Source organism: Pithys albifrons, chromosome 3 (assembly GCF_047495875.1).
Source record: "Pithys albifrons albifrons isolate INPA30051 chromosome 3, PitAlb_v1, whole genome shotgun sequence".
In the NCBI taxonomy this organism is placed as follows: domain Eukaryota; kingdom Metazoa; phylum Chordata; class Aves; order Passeriformes; family Thamnophilidae; genus Pithys; species Pithys albifrons.
This window is the reverse complement of record NC_092460.1, coordinates 68799972-68820238: the sequence shown is the minus strand read 5'-3', so window position 1 is coordinate 68820238 and position 20267 is coordinate 68799972. Positions and strand designations below refer to the sequence as shown.

The window sequence follows — 20267 nt, the reverse complement described above, 5'->3', positions numbered from 1 at the left end:
CACATGCCAAAGCAGCTCAGATGAAAGCTCAGCACCAGTAGTACTGATTTCTATTGGTAGCATATTTACATAACAGAACAAAACTGAGCAAAGTTTTAAACAGCTATTTCACTTTAGAAATATTTTCATTTTGTTTTTTCTAGGTACAATACTTTCTGCTATCTGTCTTATTTTTAAAACTCAACTTTGGTTTTCCTTAGTCTTCCAGCTCACTGAAGGAATGTAATGATGGTTTCAGTCTTTTCTATGATTAGCTCTATTCACTGAGATTGAATTACAGGCATAAGTGCTTCATCCTTGCTCCCTTCTCATCAGACACATACTTAGTCTTGGGTTCAAATCCTGCATCCAGAACAATTCTGACCTTCCCAGCCACTCAGACAGCTCTCCTCTCATACACAGTTCTGGAGCACCTGTACCTAAAAATACAATGGCACAATGCACCCAAGATTTTTTCCAGTCTTAACAGAACATTTTTCTTGCACACATTCTTTTTGCAGCCCTGCATTCACCCAAAATAACTCACACATTCAGCTTTATACTTCAGTTACTCAAGAGCACTTGATATTGAAGCCAGAAGTATTTTGCAAAAAGAATTTCAAGTCTACTGCATTTGCTTGAGAACAATTTGAGTACAAGAGTTATACAAATCTATGGGGAAAAAAGAACAAGACAGACTTGGCAGCTCCTGCCTCAGCCTCCTCATCATTACAGACAGAATTCTTGCTCAGCCTGGTAAAAGCCAGCTGCACAAGGCAGACTGCTCTTTTATGATTTTCCTACTTTCTGTCATCTGAACCCCGAAGCCAGCCTCCATCCTTCACTCTACATATGCCACGACTTTGCTCCCGTCTAAGTGAAGAAGTGGTTTTTTCTTGGCCGCAATTAAATAGTACTTTCACACTCCCAAAGGGAAAGGTCAAAATTTCAGTACTATTCCTTTGTATATTTAAGAATTCTTCCAGACTTTCTCTGCATACACACATGGCAAACAGAGTGGGTGTCAAGAGAATGGGTTCAGACTCTGTCCAGTGGTGCCCAGAGACAAGACAAGGAGCAATAAGCAGAAACTGAAACACTGCAAATTCCATCTGAATATGATGAAAACTGCTTTACTGTGAGGGTGACAGAACACTGGAACAGGCTGCACAGAGGAAATATTCAAGACCTGCCTGGACACAATTCTGTGTAACCTGCTCCAGGTGAGCCTGCTTTAGCACGGGAGTTGGACTAGGTGATGTCCAGAGGTCCCTTCCAACCCCAGCCATTCTCTCATTCTGTATATTTTCACTAAAAAAAGGAGAAATTTAACAAACGCAAAATCCAGGTTTTACAAGTAAACCTTTTTTAACCCAACAGAGTGACATTTACAGAAGAATATGCAGATATAAATGAATCTGTCACAGACCAAATTTCACTCTCTTCTGAACTGCAACATGAGGCTCCATTTGAACACTGGAAATAAAGTAAGACCTTTACAATTTTATTCAGACTTTATGACTTTGATACAGGAGAAGAGTTCTTAGGCAGATGGAACAATATTGAAAAGAACAACATCCAAAGGCAACAATATCAAGAGTCCTCCTGCTAAGAAACTCCCTAAATGTTCCAGAAGCTTTCCAATAGGTTGTAAATTATTTGTTGTATCAATTCAGAGATGTATTCGCACCTACCCTGAAAGCTTGAGTTCCCACTTTTTTAAAGAAATGAGCTCAGAGGGGTGTTTTTCAGAGCACCTAGGAGAGGTGCCTAAAACTGGATGTTGTGGAAAATTCCCTGTGTTTTCAGTCAAGTTTGAAAAGCACCTAGCAGTTTCTGACACCCCTAAGTGCCTAAGTGATAGGCACTTTAAAACACTAAAATGATCCACGTAAGTGATTTCATCAGTGATGACCATGCATTTTCCTCTTTCATTCAAGTCTGTCATGCTTCTGTGCACACATGCATGCACACAGACTCTGGCTTTGCTGCTTTGGAGATGTTGGTTTGTGCAGCTTAGATCAATTCCCTTATCTGTTAAACTTATTAGAACCTTTTACAAATTTACAGAGTCTTTTAGGTTGGACTTGGTGATCTTAAAAGTATTTTCCAACATAAATAGTTCTATGATTCTAAATCTCTACTGCAGTGGAAGACTGCCCCTATGAGCCTTAAAATGGTAAATTCCCTCAGCCCTCCCGCCAAAGAACAGAACTAACAATTTTTGATCAGAAAGAAACATTATAAACTGCAAATCAAAACAAAGAAAGTATTTTTCTACTACTCTTCCCCATGTAAGAAGAATAAGCTGACTGTTTCTGAACATCTCCTTGGCACCTGTATGACTAAAGAACAGCTGTTCTGAAATATGACATTGTACTAGCAATTATTTAACACTGCTGTAAAGTAAATTCAGTGAAGAGTGTCAAGAGAGAAGGGCACAGTGTTTAGACATCATCATCAGAAAATTAATGCAAATGAAAGTTAGATTAACATATGTCCTGAATGTTATAGAAATAATCTCCACATGGGATGTGCTTTTTCAGATACAAATCTCATAATCTGAATATAAATATATGAAAAATCTGAAATAGACTATTGGGGTGTGCACTAGATACCAGCACACATATGGGACAGCCATTACTGCATGTATGGAATGTATGTTGGTTGTGTGGAATGTATATTGGATGTGTGGAATGCATTTTGGAATGCCTGATGGACAGTGTAAAAAAACTTAAGACTGACACTAGGATATATGTCACATATACATGAAACCAGATCTAGACTTTGAAGATGGAATTGGTCCTAATCTTGCCATAACAGTAATTTAACACATCTGGATAGAATGGTTTGTGTTATAAGATATCTAACAGATCATCTCATTCCGCACAGATACTGTTAAGGATCAGACTGCTATTATAATGGGATATTTGACCTATAAAAATGACATGATCCTAAAATGTTGAATTTTGAGAAAATCATGCAAAGGAAATTGTAAACTCTTCAGATCTTCATTTCAATTATACTCTTGTTTGATAGTAACAGACATTATTAAAATTTCATGAGCTTTTCTGCAAGGAAAACACAGGAGAAAAATGAAGTTGTCATACCAGTGGAGAAATATCTGCTTGGATTCTCCACCACAGAAAGCTGATTCCAGAGCCTTGGACATAAGTTTTGTACTAGTTATGTACAATACACCCCAAGACAATCCTCCCATCAGCTCCACAGTCATGAGAATACCCAGATGAAGCTCTCCTACAATTCATGTCAAATTCCAAGGCTGGAACCTTTAACCACAAGGTCCATCAGAGCCTTCCAGCACATAAGGATTCAGAGTAATTCAATAGACTCTTGTTATCAGCATTATTTATATAAAGAGACAGAGAATAAAATTATCTCAAAAGGTTTATTTGTATACTGATATTTACCTTTAATCATTTTCCCATTTATGACTCCTATAATACCTGTCTGTACTGGAAGTGTCCTCTTTAAAGACAGTGTAAACAATATAGTCAATGAGTAAAAACGTTTTCAACAAAGGGGAAGGTTCTGGGAAGTGGGCAAAGGCAGCTGCAGCAATGCCACCTGCTTGCTATAGCACAGCACCCTGCTCCATGGTATATGATAGAAGTCTCCAGGTCACTAAGCAGTCCTCTTATTTCCCTATCACAGCTGCGTCTAACATTCATTGCTTTTGTTTTCTACTCCAAGGAAAAATTCATTCAAGACATTCTCTATGACATGATATATATTTAGGCAAATGAAAAATTCAGAACATAATTGCAGGCCCATAAAAGAATATTTTAAATTTAGAAATGCTAACAAAAATATATATTACTATGGGCTATGTTAATTGAGCATTTAAAAAGTTAATGAAACAACAAGGAAAATTCTGATTAACAGATCCAAGAGAGAGCAATATTAAACCTACTGTTACCTGAATAAAGATGACTACTGGGGGGAGGGAGCATTTCACAATTTATTTCATTCTGGTTTTATAGTTTTGGTCAATACTATCACCTGTAAATTTAAATACTCTTTGCCTCAGTATAAGAATAAAGAAATCTAGCAGAATGCATTACTTAGTCCACGTAACAAATCTACAGGACTAATTTGAAACCAAGAATTTAAAACTGGAAAAGTAGATCTGATTCCAGTATTAGGGAAATGTCAACATTCACTCATGATAGGATTAAGTGACAGAAGGATAAGTATACTATCAGAACATCTTACAGTATTTACATAACACAAAATAAAAGGAAAGCTTAATCTTCCAAAACTGAAATTAGCTAAAGAAACAGTTGATTGGTAGGACAGTTATCGAAAGAAACATTACTACAAATGCAAGGATGGAAAATATTAAGAAGTTTGGTGTTTCAAACTGTAAAATCAACTATGTAACTTCTACAAGAATAATCTTCTGTGCAGTTATCTTTCCACTGCAGCACAAAATCTGAATGCATTTATGAAAAGGATCCCGGGTACTCACTCATGGAAAGTTAATAAAAATTTGACCTTGGGATTACAATACCAGGTCCAAAATACCGAACTTCCCTTTTTCTTTTTTTAGAAAAACATCAAGAAACCATACTACTCAACAAATAGAAATAGAAATATTTTTAAGGGGTCAGTATAAAGGAAAATGCATGATATCTCATTGCAACTCTCCAACTTTTCTCTCCATGGCTGCTTCAAAGACAGACAAGTTTCACACCCAGAGGTGATGGTGGGATTGCAGGCAAATGAAGGCAGCCCTTTGCTGGGATGGAGCTGGCACCACAGAGAAGAAACAGGTGTAACTTTGCTATTGTGATGAATTCTGCACCCATATTCCAGTGAACCATCAGAACTACTGGCATCTTGGCAATCAGAGAAACTTTTCTTCCTTTTACCCTGGCAGAAGGCCAAGGAATGCTATCTGCTGAATTTTAACAAATATGGTATTAACATTTTAGATTCCAGGGACAGATACTGAAAGTGACTGACTGTTCTATTTTATCTTCAAGCAAATGGCAATTTTCAGATCAGGTTCTGTTCCTGATATGACTGAAACTTTCAAATAATGCTCAAGCTAGATAAGAACAACTAATATCTTTCTTCCCCATGTCTGCTAAAATAACTATTATCTTCCTTTGTTTCTATATTTAAACATTAATTATATTTAGAATTAACTTAGTGAAAGCTGCACACAAAGCATTCTCATTTAGAAGAATCTATCTCTGGGCAAAATTTTCATTAGAGATAAGACTGTCCATGTTTGAGACAGCAAATATGACAAAAGAGTTTGATGAAGCAGGACTGACGGATTAACAATAGATGAGTGAATGTCTCTGTCTAATATTTTGACAGACCCTATTGACATCTTCCAGCCTCACCTGGTAACTTCTAAAGCATCTGCACACATCTCTACATGCTTGCAACTTCCCTCATTTAAATATTAGGCATTTTTCTCCTTATTCCAATAAAGAACTTGGTAATATGCAGAACAAATCTTATATTCTTTGACGGGTCAACACAACCAGAAGGTGCATGTTCAGTATGTGCAATTTACTCACAGGGTCTGATCCCTCACCAAATGTTGTAATATAGGTACTTCAGCAAACAACAAACTGAGGAAAAACCAGTACTGTGTCTACCTACCCTTTATATTAGGGCCCGTATAATGGAACTAGGAGAACTGTATTTGGTACCCTCTTTAGCTCAAAGCAATTCAAAGCACATTATCTTACATTGCCAAAGAATGACATTACCTCCAATCAGGCTCATTCAGGAAGAAAGAACAAGAGGGAGCATGTGGCTGTCTAGTAGTTAGTTAGTTACATTCCTGTCCTCTGCACTGAAGTTATTGTTTTTAAAATTGAATATAAACACAATTTATTTCTGCAATGTGAATATTGTCTTCCCCACAGTGTCAGATCCTCAACAGAAAGGAAAAATGCACATTCATACTAAACCACTCTAACTTTAGGATGAACATTTCTACAGAAAGACAAAGGTTTAAATACTTCAGAGGTCTCCTATGTAACGGTTAGGGCTATTCTTATCCAGACAGGGAGTCTCAAAATGCTGGGAATATAGAACTCAAATAATTATAGGAAAACCCGTAATTTTCCTGAATTACGTAAAGTAGACATCAATATTTTGCTGCAATACATTGCAGGTATTTACTCAAGCTTCTGAGCAATTTTTTTCAGGAATTTGCACAGTCTTAATCCTATAACAAGACAGCAGAATAAGGGGCTGACACAGCCCTTCTGAATGACTGCAACCTCCAGCGTGATTCTGAGGAGTAGAACCAGTTGCACATATCCTTCAATGTTCCAGTTGACATAACATTCAAGAACTTTTGATATGATTTTTCGTACAAAATGCAATGAGACCAAAGGCAGTCAGAGGTCTGTGGTGGACCATTTCCTACAGAATATCCTAAAACCTCATCAGGATTAATAATTCAAAGTCATTATTAGTAACTCAATTTAAAATGGGAAAATAAGTGGTGCTGAGTAAAAATGAATAGAAATGAAAGAGCTTATAAAGAAATCTTCCCTTGTTGGGAATAATAAATGACTAGATGAATATCAGTCAGTGGATAACTGTAAGAAGAAAGTTTGGCTAAGAGAAAATCTGTTGTAATGATCAGAGGAACAATGGTACCTTTGAGGCATGACTCACAACGCTAAGAGTTTGGAAAGCATTGCACAAGATTCACCAGCATGCCTCAAGTCCCTTGCACTGCCCTAGTGGTATGAAAGAACCACAAATATATGGTTAGTGCAAATATGACATACAATACCTATTAAACCATCTAAACAACTGTTGTTACCAGTGAATTTACTTGTCCATGAAACAGGCATGAGGGCATTCAGGCAACATGTACACATAACTTTTAACAAAGTGCTATATTAACTTTCCAGAGAAAAAAATCAGTACAAAAAAATCAGTCCAGGGGTCAGGCAGAGCCTTCCACATGCTGATTCAGTGCAGTGTTGACATTACTGCACTTGTTAAGAGAGCCCTGATGAATCCTAGAAGCCTAAAGAAGAAACTTGCACCACTCCATCTGCCTGCAAGTGCTTCCAGTTGCCCTCCAGAACCAGGTGTACTACTGCCCATACTGAACTATGATATCACATTTGATTAAACTTTTTCACTACTATGAGATTTCTTGCTCTAAAAAAGTTACATTCTCAAGGATACACACATGGAGGACATATGTTCAACCACATGGAGACTTGTTCAGGGCTTGCCACCTTTTGGTTCATTTTTCTGATAGCATGACAAATCTGACATAAGACTTAAAAGCTCTTCCAGTGCAATCTAAAATTCTGAGTTATCTCAAGAAAATAAGATATCCAGGTGTTGAGGAATACAATTCAGTGCAGATAGTTCAGTGTGCAGCTGCAGTGCCAACTGCAGATTGAGCTCTGGGAGGTGGGACCCTGAGGAAAGAGGCCATAAACAAAGGGCACAGGAATCTGTGCCCAGCCACAGGACTACACTACAACACTAGTGCCAGCAGTGTTCCTGCCACAGCAAGGCAGATGAGGAAGGCAGATGCATCAAGGAGAGTGTCCTAACCAGCAGCTTTAGAGGTTCCATGGCTCCTTCATTCAGCTGGGTTTCAGAACAGCTATTCCACTGTAAGGAGAAACCAAGATTTATTATCTCCTTGCAAATAGACATTCCCTCAGCCTTCTACTTTAGTGCAAATTCACAGACAAGTAGGAGCAGCAATTCTATATCCCAAATGATGATTTAGCTTATTTTAACTATATGGCAGGCATCAGATGAGTAAGTTTGGGTTCTGAGTGACATTTTTTTAAAATGAAAATAAATTATCATGACTTTTCATCTAAGTTCAAAAATACTAAATTACTTTATTTGTCTATCTGTAGTGTTTTCTGGTTTCATAACAAGTTCCTTCTGGAATGTGAATATTCATGATTAGTCATATTTTTAAATAACCTCCCCTTCCCCCTCCCAGGGACTTAAAATTAATATAAAGTTTATTAGTTTGTATTTTGAGAAATATTAAACTATGATTAGATTCAAAAGCACTCAATTTAGCTAGAATATTTCATTGCATATTTAATGTAAAAAAACTTAGCAATCACAAAAAGCTCACAGAAATATAAATTTTGAAAAAAATTTTAGTTTTAGGGTAGAAATTGTGTGTCACAGTAGCCTCTGGTCTACAAAGAGTGCTTGTAAGAGGCTATCAGTACATTTTTTTCTCAAAAAGACCAGACTAACACTCGAAACCTTAAACAAGGGCTGTGATACAATGGTCACCAAATCAATTCATGCTCCCTATGACAGAAAAGGAAACACGCAGTGATGCTAAAGTGATGTCTGCCTGCCTGCCAATGCACACTGTATGTTTGCACAGGTTTGTTTTCGAAGGGTTCATAGTGAGTGGGAGGATCAGGATCAGTCTTTGTGAGTTTTTAGACTCATAATCTTGACAACATTCTTTTGGAGATTGATATGCCTCTCTCATACATAGCAACAACAAATGGATCTGGTACTGTCAGCTGATTCACAGGTGTGTGTGCTTAGGTAAGGCACATGAGCTTTGTGTTGTTTTAAACACTGAGTGTTTATCTTTTTAGCACTTGGACTTTCTGTTCAGAATGTTGAAACTTCTACCATCAGTCTAGATAGTGGAAGCAGAAATGTCTTCAAATCAGACTTCTCAAGAGAAAGAAGGATGGATTTGGCACCCACATCCCACCTAAAAGATGTAATCTGAAATCCCAGTTTGTAACCCTGATGGGTTGCTCAGTTGGACCTCAGAGCCTGGTTCTCTGTGCCCTGCCTCAGTCTTTGTTTTCTCTTGCTACTGACTTGGGAGTTCTCATTTTTGCCATATTCCTGAAATAAGCATCACAAGCCTAGAGAAAGCCTGTCAGAGTCATCTGTTTATATTCCTCCTGAAGTCTGCCTGGAGAGCAGAGTGCTCATTAAACAATTTTTCATGCACTGATGAACTTTTTCTTCTTTTCCTTTTCTTTTACAATAGCCTGTTGAAAAAGAGATGGGTTTGAGAGTTAGTGCAACTAGTACATAATATGAGCAAGTCAATAGGAAAGTAAAGATTTTTTTTAAAAATGCAGATTATTGATTTCTGAAATTGTAGGGGCTCCTTCAAAGTCATCGGGTTTTGTCATGTCAATATGTTAGTAAGGACTTCTAAAAATGAAGATTAATGATGATAGGGGTAATTAGCACTGAAGAAACTCAATGTTTCTCAGTGTTTGGAAACTCTATGCAAAGGCGAACAGTGTCAAGTTCTCCTTGAAGGTACCTTAGCTCCATTTCTGCCATAAGAGTAGGGGGAAGATTTTCTATGACATGACATGACAGGAAGCTAAACTCCCGGTATCTTTGGAAATCGATGGGATTTGAGCTGCATAATTCTGATCTGTGCTTTTTAAAAAATCCCCCATATACAGTGAGTGCAGCTGATTTACTAAATCCACAAGCCAAAATTTTTCTGAATACTTTTCCTTTCCAGAAGAAACTAAACATGTACAGTGGCTGATTTTCCAAATCAAACACTCAAGTCATCCTTCTTACTATTATATTTCCCTGCAAGAATTATTCATATATTTTGTCAAAGGCATGAAAAAGTAAAATTAAAGAAGCTTTTTGTTAATTTGTAGGAATGTATAAAAGTCTCTATAGCTAATAATCTGATTTTACAGGGGGCCTCATGCATGTATTTATTTTTTTATCTAAAAAGACTAAGATGAATATTTCTTAAGTTATTTCTGCTCTAATGCTAAGGTTTAAATGCCAAATACTGTCCAGATAATTAATGGTATAGTTCTGCTGGGGTTTCCCTTGCACAGAAAATCTAAAATTGGTGGTGGATCATTTTATCCTCAATTATGAAGCACCAATTCCTCAAATAGTCCTTAGGATTATAATTTGTTTCTATGAAATACTTGGTGATAGGTTTTATTCATCAGTTTTTCAAAAAGAGCAGCAAACATGCTTTGGAAAAGTTTGAAGTCAATTGAAACAAACACAGCTTGATCAGTCCTTGTGTATGAAATCAAAATGGTCTGGATATGGGCTTTTTGATTTTTAAACAAAGATAATAAAAAAAAACAAAAGAATTCTGAATCCAGGCTAGGATATCTTGGCTCTTTTCCAATAGACAACTAAACCAGGAAGTCACAGCACAAATCCATATTCAGCATGGTTGTTATCTGGCATGATGCTCATCTTCAGTGGTCTGCAGGACCACATCAGAATCTGTTTTGTCTGCAGCCAGATTAAAACCTGCAGAAGACTTTGCAGAAAGTGTCTCTTGAAGTCCTTAACCACTGAGGTATTTTGAAGAATCATATCCTCACACAACAGAAAAATATCTAGCAGCTCAGTATATAAAAATACCCACTTATGAAGTCCTATCATCAGAGTGAACATTATAAAATGTACTTTATAAATTATATGTTCATTATGAATGAACCCAGAGAAATTAACTGACTGGTGTTTTAGGAATCCTCATCCTGCATTAAATTCCTTAGGTCTCAGTAATGTTCATATCCCACCATTACTTTATCCAAGCTGTTAGAGTTTATTCTCATCTTGTATAAGCAGATAAACAGACACTCTATAATGAGAAATGGAGTTCAAAATCATATTATACTGCAGATCACATTTCAAGCTATATTAGCCTATAAGAAGATATTAGTATCTTAATTCAGAGAGCTCGTTCCTTACACTAACAGTTTACAGAAACACACACATAAAAGAGAGACCTTTTTACAACCTTCTATAAAACATTCCAGCTTATGCTGGTGTGTATATTATCTAAGGGCTTGAATGACCAAGAGGAAAGAAATCTCACATTGTCACATGCTATCAAAGTTCCTGGTCTGGTGTTAGGAGTGAAGAATAGAAGTCAGACAGCACTGCAAAGAAGCTGTCTTTTTTTTGTGATGAAACCAACACATTCAGCACGTGTTATCCATGCAGTTAGCCTTGACAGATAACTGCACACAATAGCATCATGTATGTTACTAAAAATTGCTTCTTTCTAGGGTTCATTCCAGGAATTTATTTGCAGCACACATATCTGCTGATATAACTATTTTTATGAGACAAGCAGTATTCATTATTTGATTTTTTACTTTACCACCTTTTTTTAGCCCATTTTCAACTGTACCATTATTACAAAATTATCTATAATCAGAGAAAGCTGAAAATGGCACTGAAATACTTAAACTCTCAATGAATTTATAAAAGTCTATCCCTTGAAAACTTGTTCTTTGGTACTGATTAGTGAACCAATATCAGGAGACACAAATACGTATAAGGAAAAAAGGTTGCATAAACCAGAGACTTCTGAATTTGTTGACAGAGTCCACAGATACAAGAGTAGAACAGAACAGAATTTCTTACCTTTATGATGATTTGCCCCAGACGCTAATTTCCCCCACAGCGTTACAATAAATATTATTATTAGCAGTTTCCCTTTTGTTGCTTTCTGCAAGTATCTCTTATTCATCCTGAAAAAAAAACATATATAAAAATAAATATTTATCTTAACACTCTTGTAAAGGACAGTCTTGGCTTAATATAGGGAGAATTGACAATGTTTATAAGAGTGCCTGGTTGACAACTCTTAAGTCTTACATTCTGCTTAGCTGTAAATGAGGTAAACTAAATAAAGCAGTAGTAAAACCTCCCTCACTGGCCTGTCAGCGTTCCTCCACCCTTGTCAGTACTAGGAGAATTCAACATAATCATCATTTCTCTCAAGGCACAAGCAGTGTTCCTAACCACAGCAGACTCCAAAGCTGGCAAGAACAGTGAATCCATGTAGCTATGAGCAGGTTTTGATAAACAGAGAAGTTCCACTACTGTGCCTGGGGCCAGTATGTTGTTCTTTCTGTGGTGTTTTTAGCTTTTGGGACTGCAACATTTTTGAATTGTGCCCACAAGTCATAAGGTAGGTTTGAATAGATTTGAATAGATTTCCAGCCCATGTATCAATTCTTCCACAGAGAAATCCTTTTAGGAAGACATGAATGGTTTGGAAACATGGACTCAGGCTGAGCAGGTTCACTTGTCTCTCTCTCAGGTCTACCTTTGGGTAATGAAAAGATTTGATTTACTACACGAAGGGAAATTTCACACACAGCTCCCCTCATCTTGCTCAGTGATGTTCTCACTGTGACAGTAAGCCACCGAGGTGGTTCAAGCACAAGACAACACATGACCTATCTTTCAGTAATCTCCTCCAAAGTCAAAATACACTGTGGAAAGACAAGTTCAGGAACATAGGCACCATTGCTTAAAGATTACAGTTTTGCAGAGAGTGGCAAGAGGCATAGGAATGAATCCTTCTCTCACGTCATTCTCTGTAGAAGAACCTGAGAGAGCTGGCTAAAAAACAGCCTGATGGTCATGTTTCTGCTGATACGTCAATAGGTTGATGCTGCCTATTTCAAACCACTTATACTAGAAAAGCTGCAAATTTGATCACTTGAACAAAATTGTTGCTGTTTTGTAATGCCTGGAACTAGGTTGCCCTGAGCAGAAGAAAAATCTATTGCTTCAGTATGGCTGCACGTTAGTCTCCTATTATATTCATAAGAATTTGAATGGAATTCAAGCGCATCTCTTTTGCTCTCATGTACAGTGCCATCGTGGGCAACCACAACTCTGAAATCCATGCTGCTCTAATACAGAATTAACCAGTAGTGTGTTCAATGTCCCAAATCATTTTCCATTCCTTCAAAACAATTCTTTTTCTCTGAGCAAATTTCTTTCTAAAACACCACGGGCTGATAAGGCAACACACCCCCCACAACTCCATTCATGATTTCCATACTTAAAACCAGACCACTTCCCCCAAAACTACTAATCTTGCTCTCCAGGAGATTGGTAAGATCTTGTCAAGAACCTCTAAGTTTCCACACCAGGCTCTGTGTAAACAAAAACCAATTACTCGAATTAAGAACCTACTGAAAAGTGCCTTTTATGCCTGAGTTCAAAGTAAACAGAACTCAGCATCCTTTGACAGAAGTAACATATCTGCAGTGTGTTTCCCAGAGGTTCAGATATCCTGTTTACCTGGCAAAAGGAGAGAGGAGTAAGCAAGTGCTGTAGCTAGGATAGTACATGTGCCTCTGAAAGCCTGACTGATTAATAATCACAGGGGAAGTCACAGTGTGCTGTGAACCACATCAAGCCCTGCCTTCTTGCACTGATTCCAGGGACTTTAGAGTGTAAACTGCATATTCATCTCAGCTCCAGGCTTATGGAGCTAAAGGGAAGTACATTATTTGCCACTGTAAATAAGAACAAAAAAAGGTAACTGGAATGCATATTCAGCATATGCTCTCTCATAGCTATCTCTGTGAAAAGAATACGAATTAACTCTTTCAATCTGGATTCTCATACTACACCTGTTATGCTGCTGGTGCCAAGTCATCTCTCATTAAAATCAAATCTTTCTTCCTCACCTGCATAACACTGCTCAAAACCCAAGTGGAACTTGCACCATTAAAGCAAGGTTGAATCTAATACAGTTTCTTCCTCTATTCTGCTGATGCCAGATTCACTCACAGTGCTGTGACACTGGCAGCAAATGCATATCAGAAAATGCAAATGCATAAGGAAAAAAGCAGCAGGGGAAAGAGAGAAAAGCAACCTATCTGCCTGTGAACAGCAGCCCCTCAGGACAGATGGCAGAGGGAAGATACAAACCTCTGCACACACCCCAGCACACCACAGAGGGGTAAATCAGCACCAAGTGAGAAGAGACTGTTTTCTGCAAAGAAAGGGAAAGATTTCAGCTTTTATATAGAAAATCTGGGCTCAGTGCCATTGCCAAGTTTTCCAGTCATGAGAAAAACTATATACCATTTCTATACCACAGACCTATTACATTATTCTGCACTAGTTATTTGTAGTATTCACCTTTAGAAGAACAAAAATCTGAACTTTGTCTAATTGTAATCCCATAATAGGCATAATTAACAGAAAAGTCAGTGCAAGTAGCGGTTCTAGCTTGAGACTAATAGTTCAGAGGCCACCAGGAGAAGTGCAAAAAAAAAACAAAAAAACTCTGAGCAGATAAAGCATTCTTAACATACAGCAGCTCAAATAAAAGAAGTTAGAAGATTATGTTTAGCTTCAAACTAATTATGCTGCATAACCCTAGACCTAGACCTGTGGTTGTGTGCATTGTCTGCTCACAGTGGTCAACCCAAGGACAGACAAGTGACTGCATAAGCACAAACAAGGTCTGAAGCACTCTGCTCTCAGCACTAAGAAGACGTTAGAGCTAGATATCATTTGACCTCAGCTCTGAAACATAACTATTGGCCTCTTGCAACCCTGATCCTTGTCAAGTAAACACATCCAGGAAATAAAATGGAGTCCATTATGGTACTGTTATTACATTAACATAACGGGCTGTGTTAGATAGAACAAATGAGGTCTACTTTTACTAGAGATGCAGAGCTCCACAGACAAACTACAGCTGTTAACCTGAATGATTTTCTCTTTGAGACATTTTTGTCTTCTGTTTACCTAACTTTCTGCAGAACATCTACCTCACTGTGATCCATACAGCCTTCACTAACGTCACATAAGACAAAGCTGATCAAAATGGAGAATAGCCATGCTGTAGGAAATGGCTACAATTACAAATCAATTTTGCACACAAATACAAACTTTATGTGTAGCAAAATTTTCCTTCATTTTCTAACCCTAACATGTTGGAAATAAACCCAAAGAATTCTCAGCACTTTCACACGGAAGAGGACATGAAAAGCTGCTGTGTTTGAGCTCATTATTCAATGTGCTTTTAGTCAAGAAAAAAAGAAAGATAGCTCCTTTTGAGGTTCAGGGACACATTCAAAATATAAAAAAAAGGTGTCACCCACTTAATTCAGACAGTGGCTGAGTGTGAGATGGCTCTGCTGTGTCCAGCTTTTCACTAACACCATAACAGAATGAATAAATTCATAGGATTTGTTACTTTTGCACCCTAAGATTCCTTTTCCCTGAAACACACATCATGAGACCATCACCAGTTTGGTATCCTGGACTCAAGCATAGCCTGTTTGGGTGATTAGTGACGAAAAACTACAGGAGTTTTGCCTCAGGATGAAACCCCATCTGATGCTGCAGAGAAGCTTCACAAGCTGCCATGTCAGCAGAAACCCTTCTCCCTGGTCTCTGTGGCTCAACACCACCAACAGTGAATATACTCCTAGGTTGCGCTCTCCTTGTCACTGCTCCACCTCACTGTCAGCTCCCTCTCAGCAGTAGATGTGGTCCAACCACTTGGCTGTGCTGAAAATGCCATAAACAGATGTGTACTTTCAATGTAGTATTCACAAGCTTTTGAGTTTCTACTTTCTTCTTTCTTTACCTTTGGGCTTGAGATCAGCCACCTTTCCAGCAGTTCAGAATTAGAGTATAACATGGGAATTACCTTACATTGTATGGTCAGTGCTAAATTGCCTTGCTTTCTGAATTTAGGTGAAGTGTAAACTCATGCAATCTTTATTGTTAAGGAGAAAAAAACGTAAGGAAATAATAGCTTTCATTATCTATACCAATATTGTCTGGAAAGTTCTTTTCTTCCATTTTAGGTAATTCCTTTAAAAACTTGCACACAAATGAAATTCTCAGCTGCTTCCTAGTTGTAACTGTATATTTCTCTGTAGCTCCTTATCTTTCTTTTCTTTACAAGCATCAGCTTCTGTGAAGCTGTTCAAAATCCATTTGTTCCTCCTTTACATATGTGGAAACTCTCACTGTCAGTAAGATCCATTTTCCCTTTGCAAACACGTACACTCTGTGAACGCAAGTGTTCATAAGGAGATACACAAACCTATTTCTCTACTGAATCATGACAAAATGCTTAAGAGACAAAAACCTGAGAGAAAATTAATCCCACATCCTCTTACTTTTCTTTTTATAACAAATATTTTATTTGCTACTTCAGACAAAGCCTAAATGAGTAGTAGAAATCACTTGAGACTCCAAGTCTCTTGTACAGAAATAATGCAGCCAGTTAAATTATGTGCTATACTGTGTTGAATCTTACATTATTTATTAGTTGTATTAGTTTCTACATCCCACGCAATGCAGATATTTGCAGTTTTCTTCAGCTTTTCCTGTGTAGCCTAATGCAGATTTAAAAATACCCCTCTGGTGAATAAGGTCACTTTGTAAAAGTAACACTGATGTGACCCCTTTTCATTTGCATATATATAAATTCCCACTATGACATTCCTGTCATGTTTGCTCAGTGAACAAGTAATTTGCCACTGTCGTTACTTCAGGTACAAGGTAGCCTGTGAAAATCAATCTTCTTTCTGCTTCATATATCACAGCCTGTAACAGACACACAAAAGCGTGCACTCTGATTCCAAAAGGAAGCTGAGGGACAAACATGGACCTGCTCTCAAGAGCTACTTTCTTTGATCTAGGTGGGCAAGGCAAGAAAGACAACAGGCATTTAGTCTAGCAAAGCACAGACACAGGAAATCTCCACATGCAAAGCAAAAGGGACAGGTTTTGTTGGGGTTTTTTTTCCCAAAGTTATGGTTTACTGGTACGGATCTTTCAATAGCCAGAATAAGTAGCCATAGAGAGCTTAACCCCACTCTTGAGAAATAATCAAAAACAGTTAAAGCCCTGTAGACAGACCAATGCAGTAATGTTGTCACTGTTACTTTCAGTTGAAGTGTAACAGTAGAAGCAGACTGAAGAATTTTAGGCTTTAAAGCCATACAGAGGGCTTTTGAAAAGCTACTGTGCTAAGGCTTAAGACACTGAAGAAAACGAAATCTTCTTGCCAAAAGTATTTAAGCATATGATTGATATGCATGGCCATGCTTTTCATTTATTTAAATCAGTGTAACTTAAGAACATTCTTAAATTTAAGCACATACTTTCCCAGAAATATATGTACACAACATGAGTTCTTGAAAACTGATTATCGAGTGAGCTTTTGTAAGAAGAGTCAGAAAAGAAAATGTCTCAAGTATCTGGAAAATAAAAAGTTATGGAATATATGAAAACAAACAATGAACAAAAAACATTCTTCTTTACATATTTCAATTAGTTTCCCAGTAGAGGGAAAGTGTAGACAGATGCACACACAGGTAATTACATTTGCCAACAGTCTCATAGCACTTGGATGTGAAATTTACATATATATTATTGTTTCCAGAATCTGATAAGCATGATTGCTTAAATTGTCAGAGATATAAAATGCTTTAGCTGCATTCCACCTCCCAGCTAGAAACACTGAGAGACAATGACGATTGAGAACACTTATTTCTTCCAAAAGAGTATGTATGGTTGTGATGATATCACCTTGAAAACTTAGGTCTTCCCTCTAAACTGCAATGTTAATCTCCCCTGTTCCTAGATTAACCCCAGCTCTTTGTAGACACAGTTGATTGTAATTTTCACCTTCACTAGTCTTCTGATGCAATACCTAACTGAAAGCAACAAAGAAGGCAAAGAAAGAGCAAACAAGAAATGCACAACCCTCCTAGCCTGCTTCAACTCACACAATACAGAAGTATTTACCTGTGTGTACATTATATTTCTTTCTTGATCATTTCATGAAGACCAGCAAAAGAGTGTTCACCTGAAGAACATTGATGCTGATACATCCCTCAGAACAGAGAAAGAAAATGTCATGAATTTTTGGGAAGTTAGATTCTATACTTCCATGTATTTATGAAAATATAAAACTAATAATAATAATAATAATAAACCAGCATTAGACCTTCACACGCCAATCACTTTGTTTTTAAATGCTAACATAAAACATTACAGAACAGTTAAACATCCAAGATACTATAATATCTTTAATCTGTTCAGTGATGTCCTACACTCTTGTGAAATAAATTCTGACCTTTAAGTGTTCAGTATTAGAGGGTATTAGGCTCCAAGACTCATCATTTCCTCTGATAGTATTATGCCACTTTAAACATATTCTCTCCCAGTTTCTATGCTTAAGGGAGCTTTAAGTTGCAGAGGGTACTAGCTATTCACTTAATCATCAAGGCAGTAGTATTTCCTTGTATCTTACACGTGATCCTCCTGCAGATGATCATTTTTTTATTCATATCTCAATAACCAATCAAAAGCTTAACTGAAAAGAAAGGATAAATGTGCAATGGGCTTTGAACGAAACATCTCACTGAGACCTGAATCACTAGGTGTGCTGTGATTTCATAAAGGCCTTTGCAGTGGCAGAAATAAGCCTCCAAATCTATCAAGGTAGAGAAAACATCAAATATTAGTGCAGAATGGCAACTGAAGTGCTCATATTAAAAAGCAAGGATGAAAATGATCTGGGCAAATGTAAGCCTATTAGTCTGACCTCTTCAGTTTGCAAGATCTTTGAAGGCTTTGAAGAAAAAAGATAAAGACAGGGAAGTAAATAGAACATAAGATAAAACGTAGCAGTGTTTCCAAGGGTAGCTTGTGCCAGAGTAACTCAACCCGATTTTCCAGACAAAGAAATGAAGTGGATATAATTTGTCAGGATTTAGATAAAGCATTTTCTACAGTGTCACTCACAAACTTATACATTAATCTGAAGACACTGTAGATTACTACAAGCACTGAAAGGTGAATCCAGGTGCAGTAACAGCATGTAGCACTGAAAGGGAGTATCAGGGACTAATAGCACTTCTGCTACAAATTGGAAACTCATCATCTGAAACATGTGTAAAAATCAATCAGTTTATTTCAGCTGATCACCAAGAGCACATCAGATGGCTGGGAAAAAAAAGCAAATCCTCTAAATTACTAAATTATATATTTCTAATAGACACAGAAAGACAAGTATGAAGTTTCTTGAACTATCATTCGGAATAATCTATACAATTCTGGCCATTCATCTCTGTGAAAAAAAAAACCTGAACCCACAAAATATATGGGGACAATCTTCTGTCAAAGGAATAAAGTCTGTACCACAGGGGGAGTTTTAAAGAGCCTGGCTTGCGAAACAAAGCAAAGTCTGAAGGGAAACAGAGAAATCAAGGAAAGAAAATAAACACAGTGAGGGCAAAAACATATCCATTAGAAATGGATTAAATGATATCTTGCCAGCAGGCAGGATCAGGACACTTGGCTCAGTGATTCAGGAGGTCTCTTCCAGTCTTTTCCCTACATCAATATCATTATTTGTTTTATGTATACTAGTACAGGAATGCAAGTCCTAGGGGCTTTTTATGAAGAAATATACTAGCAAGTTCCTTGAAAGTGCATTAATGAAGTGGTTTTTCCCAAGTCATTTCACTCTCTTCAAAAAAAAAAAAAAAAACAAAAGTCACAGCATTTCATAGTGACAAAAAACCTACGAGGCTCCTCACCACTTACCTGACCCCACATAATGTTCAATTCAAAAACTGGCCATGCTGATGAACATTCAATTAAGATGAATATTCCTCCTTGTTTTTTTAACTATCACTCATATTTTAACTTTAAAATCTCCTTATTTTCATCCTGTTTTTAACAGTGACATCATGGAAATATAAAAGTAGCAAGCATCGCAATTGTCAAGATATGAAGTCTTGATTTCCACAGAAGCAGAAACATAGAAAATGCAAAAAAAATGAGAAAAATGTAGAAACAAAAAAGCTATGTACTTTCAAGTGCAAATATTTTAAGATAAAAACAAAAGAAACAATACCATTAGAAGTATTCTAAATGTGTGGACACAGGAATTTAAAAATCTCAATTGTTATTAAACCTATTTAAAGAGTTTACCATCTTAAACGTAATGTCTTTCAAGTAATAGTGAAGGGCTAATTCTGCTATTCTTACGTGAATATGAGTATGGATAAAGATATATCATCATATTACATGATCTTGCCAGGTCTGACATTTGTACGTTCAGATTCTGCTTCATGAATTCCTGACTGAAAGTTAAAATTTTGTTTTTCCTAAGAATCCTTCTGGCAAATAACACTGTGACAGGCCTCTGCAGATGAACAGGGAAGCAAGAATCAGACTAAGTTCTCCCCTGCCATTTTCATGACAATTATATCAGTCAATAGGCATAGTAGCACTTCTGACAAATAATAGCTAAGTCTGAGCCTAACCTATGTTTTACACCTGACTCCTACGCATTTTGGGCCACACTTGAAGGCGAGGGTTCAAGTGTAAATAAAATTGACAGATTGCTCAAATGACAGAAAATATGAAGCTTGCTTGTGCAATGACAAAAATAGCTCTAACAGCTGACATAACACACTAAGTAGATAGAAGAGTTGTCA

At 37.2% G+C, this 20267-nt stretch overlaps 1 protein-coding gene across 3 annotated transcripts in view; it reads right to left on the bottom strand.

Annotated features, from left to right (window-relative positions):
* The window catches only part of TAFA2 (TAFA chemokine like family member 2), a 187102-nt gene that overhangs the window by 45002 nt on the left and 121833 nt on the right, over positions 1 to 20267 (bottom strand). For all 3 annotated transcript variants that reach the window (XR_011697270.1, XR_011697271.1, XM_071549978.1), the window contains exon 2: positions 11398 to 11504. Coding sequence is in view for 1 of the 3 variants with exons in the window: in XM_071549978.1 (XP_071406079.1) it covers positions 11398 to 11503 (106 nt within the window). In the remaining 2 variants the exon portion in view is untranslated. The remainder of the gene's footprint in view (positions 1 to 11397; positions 11505 to 20267) is intronic.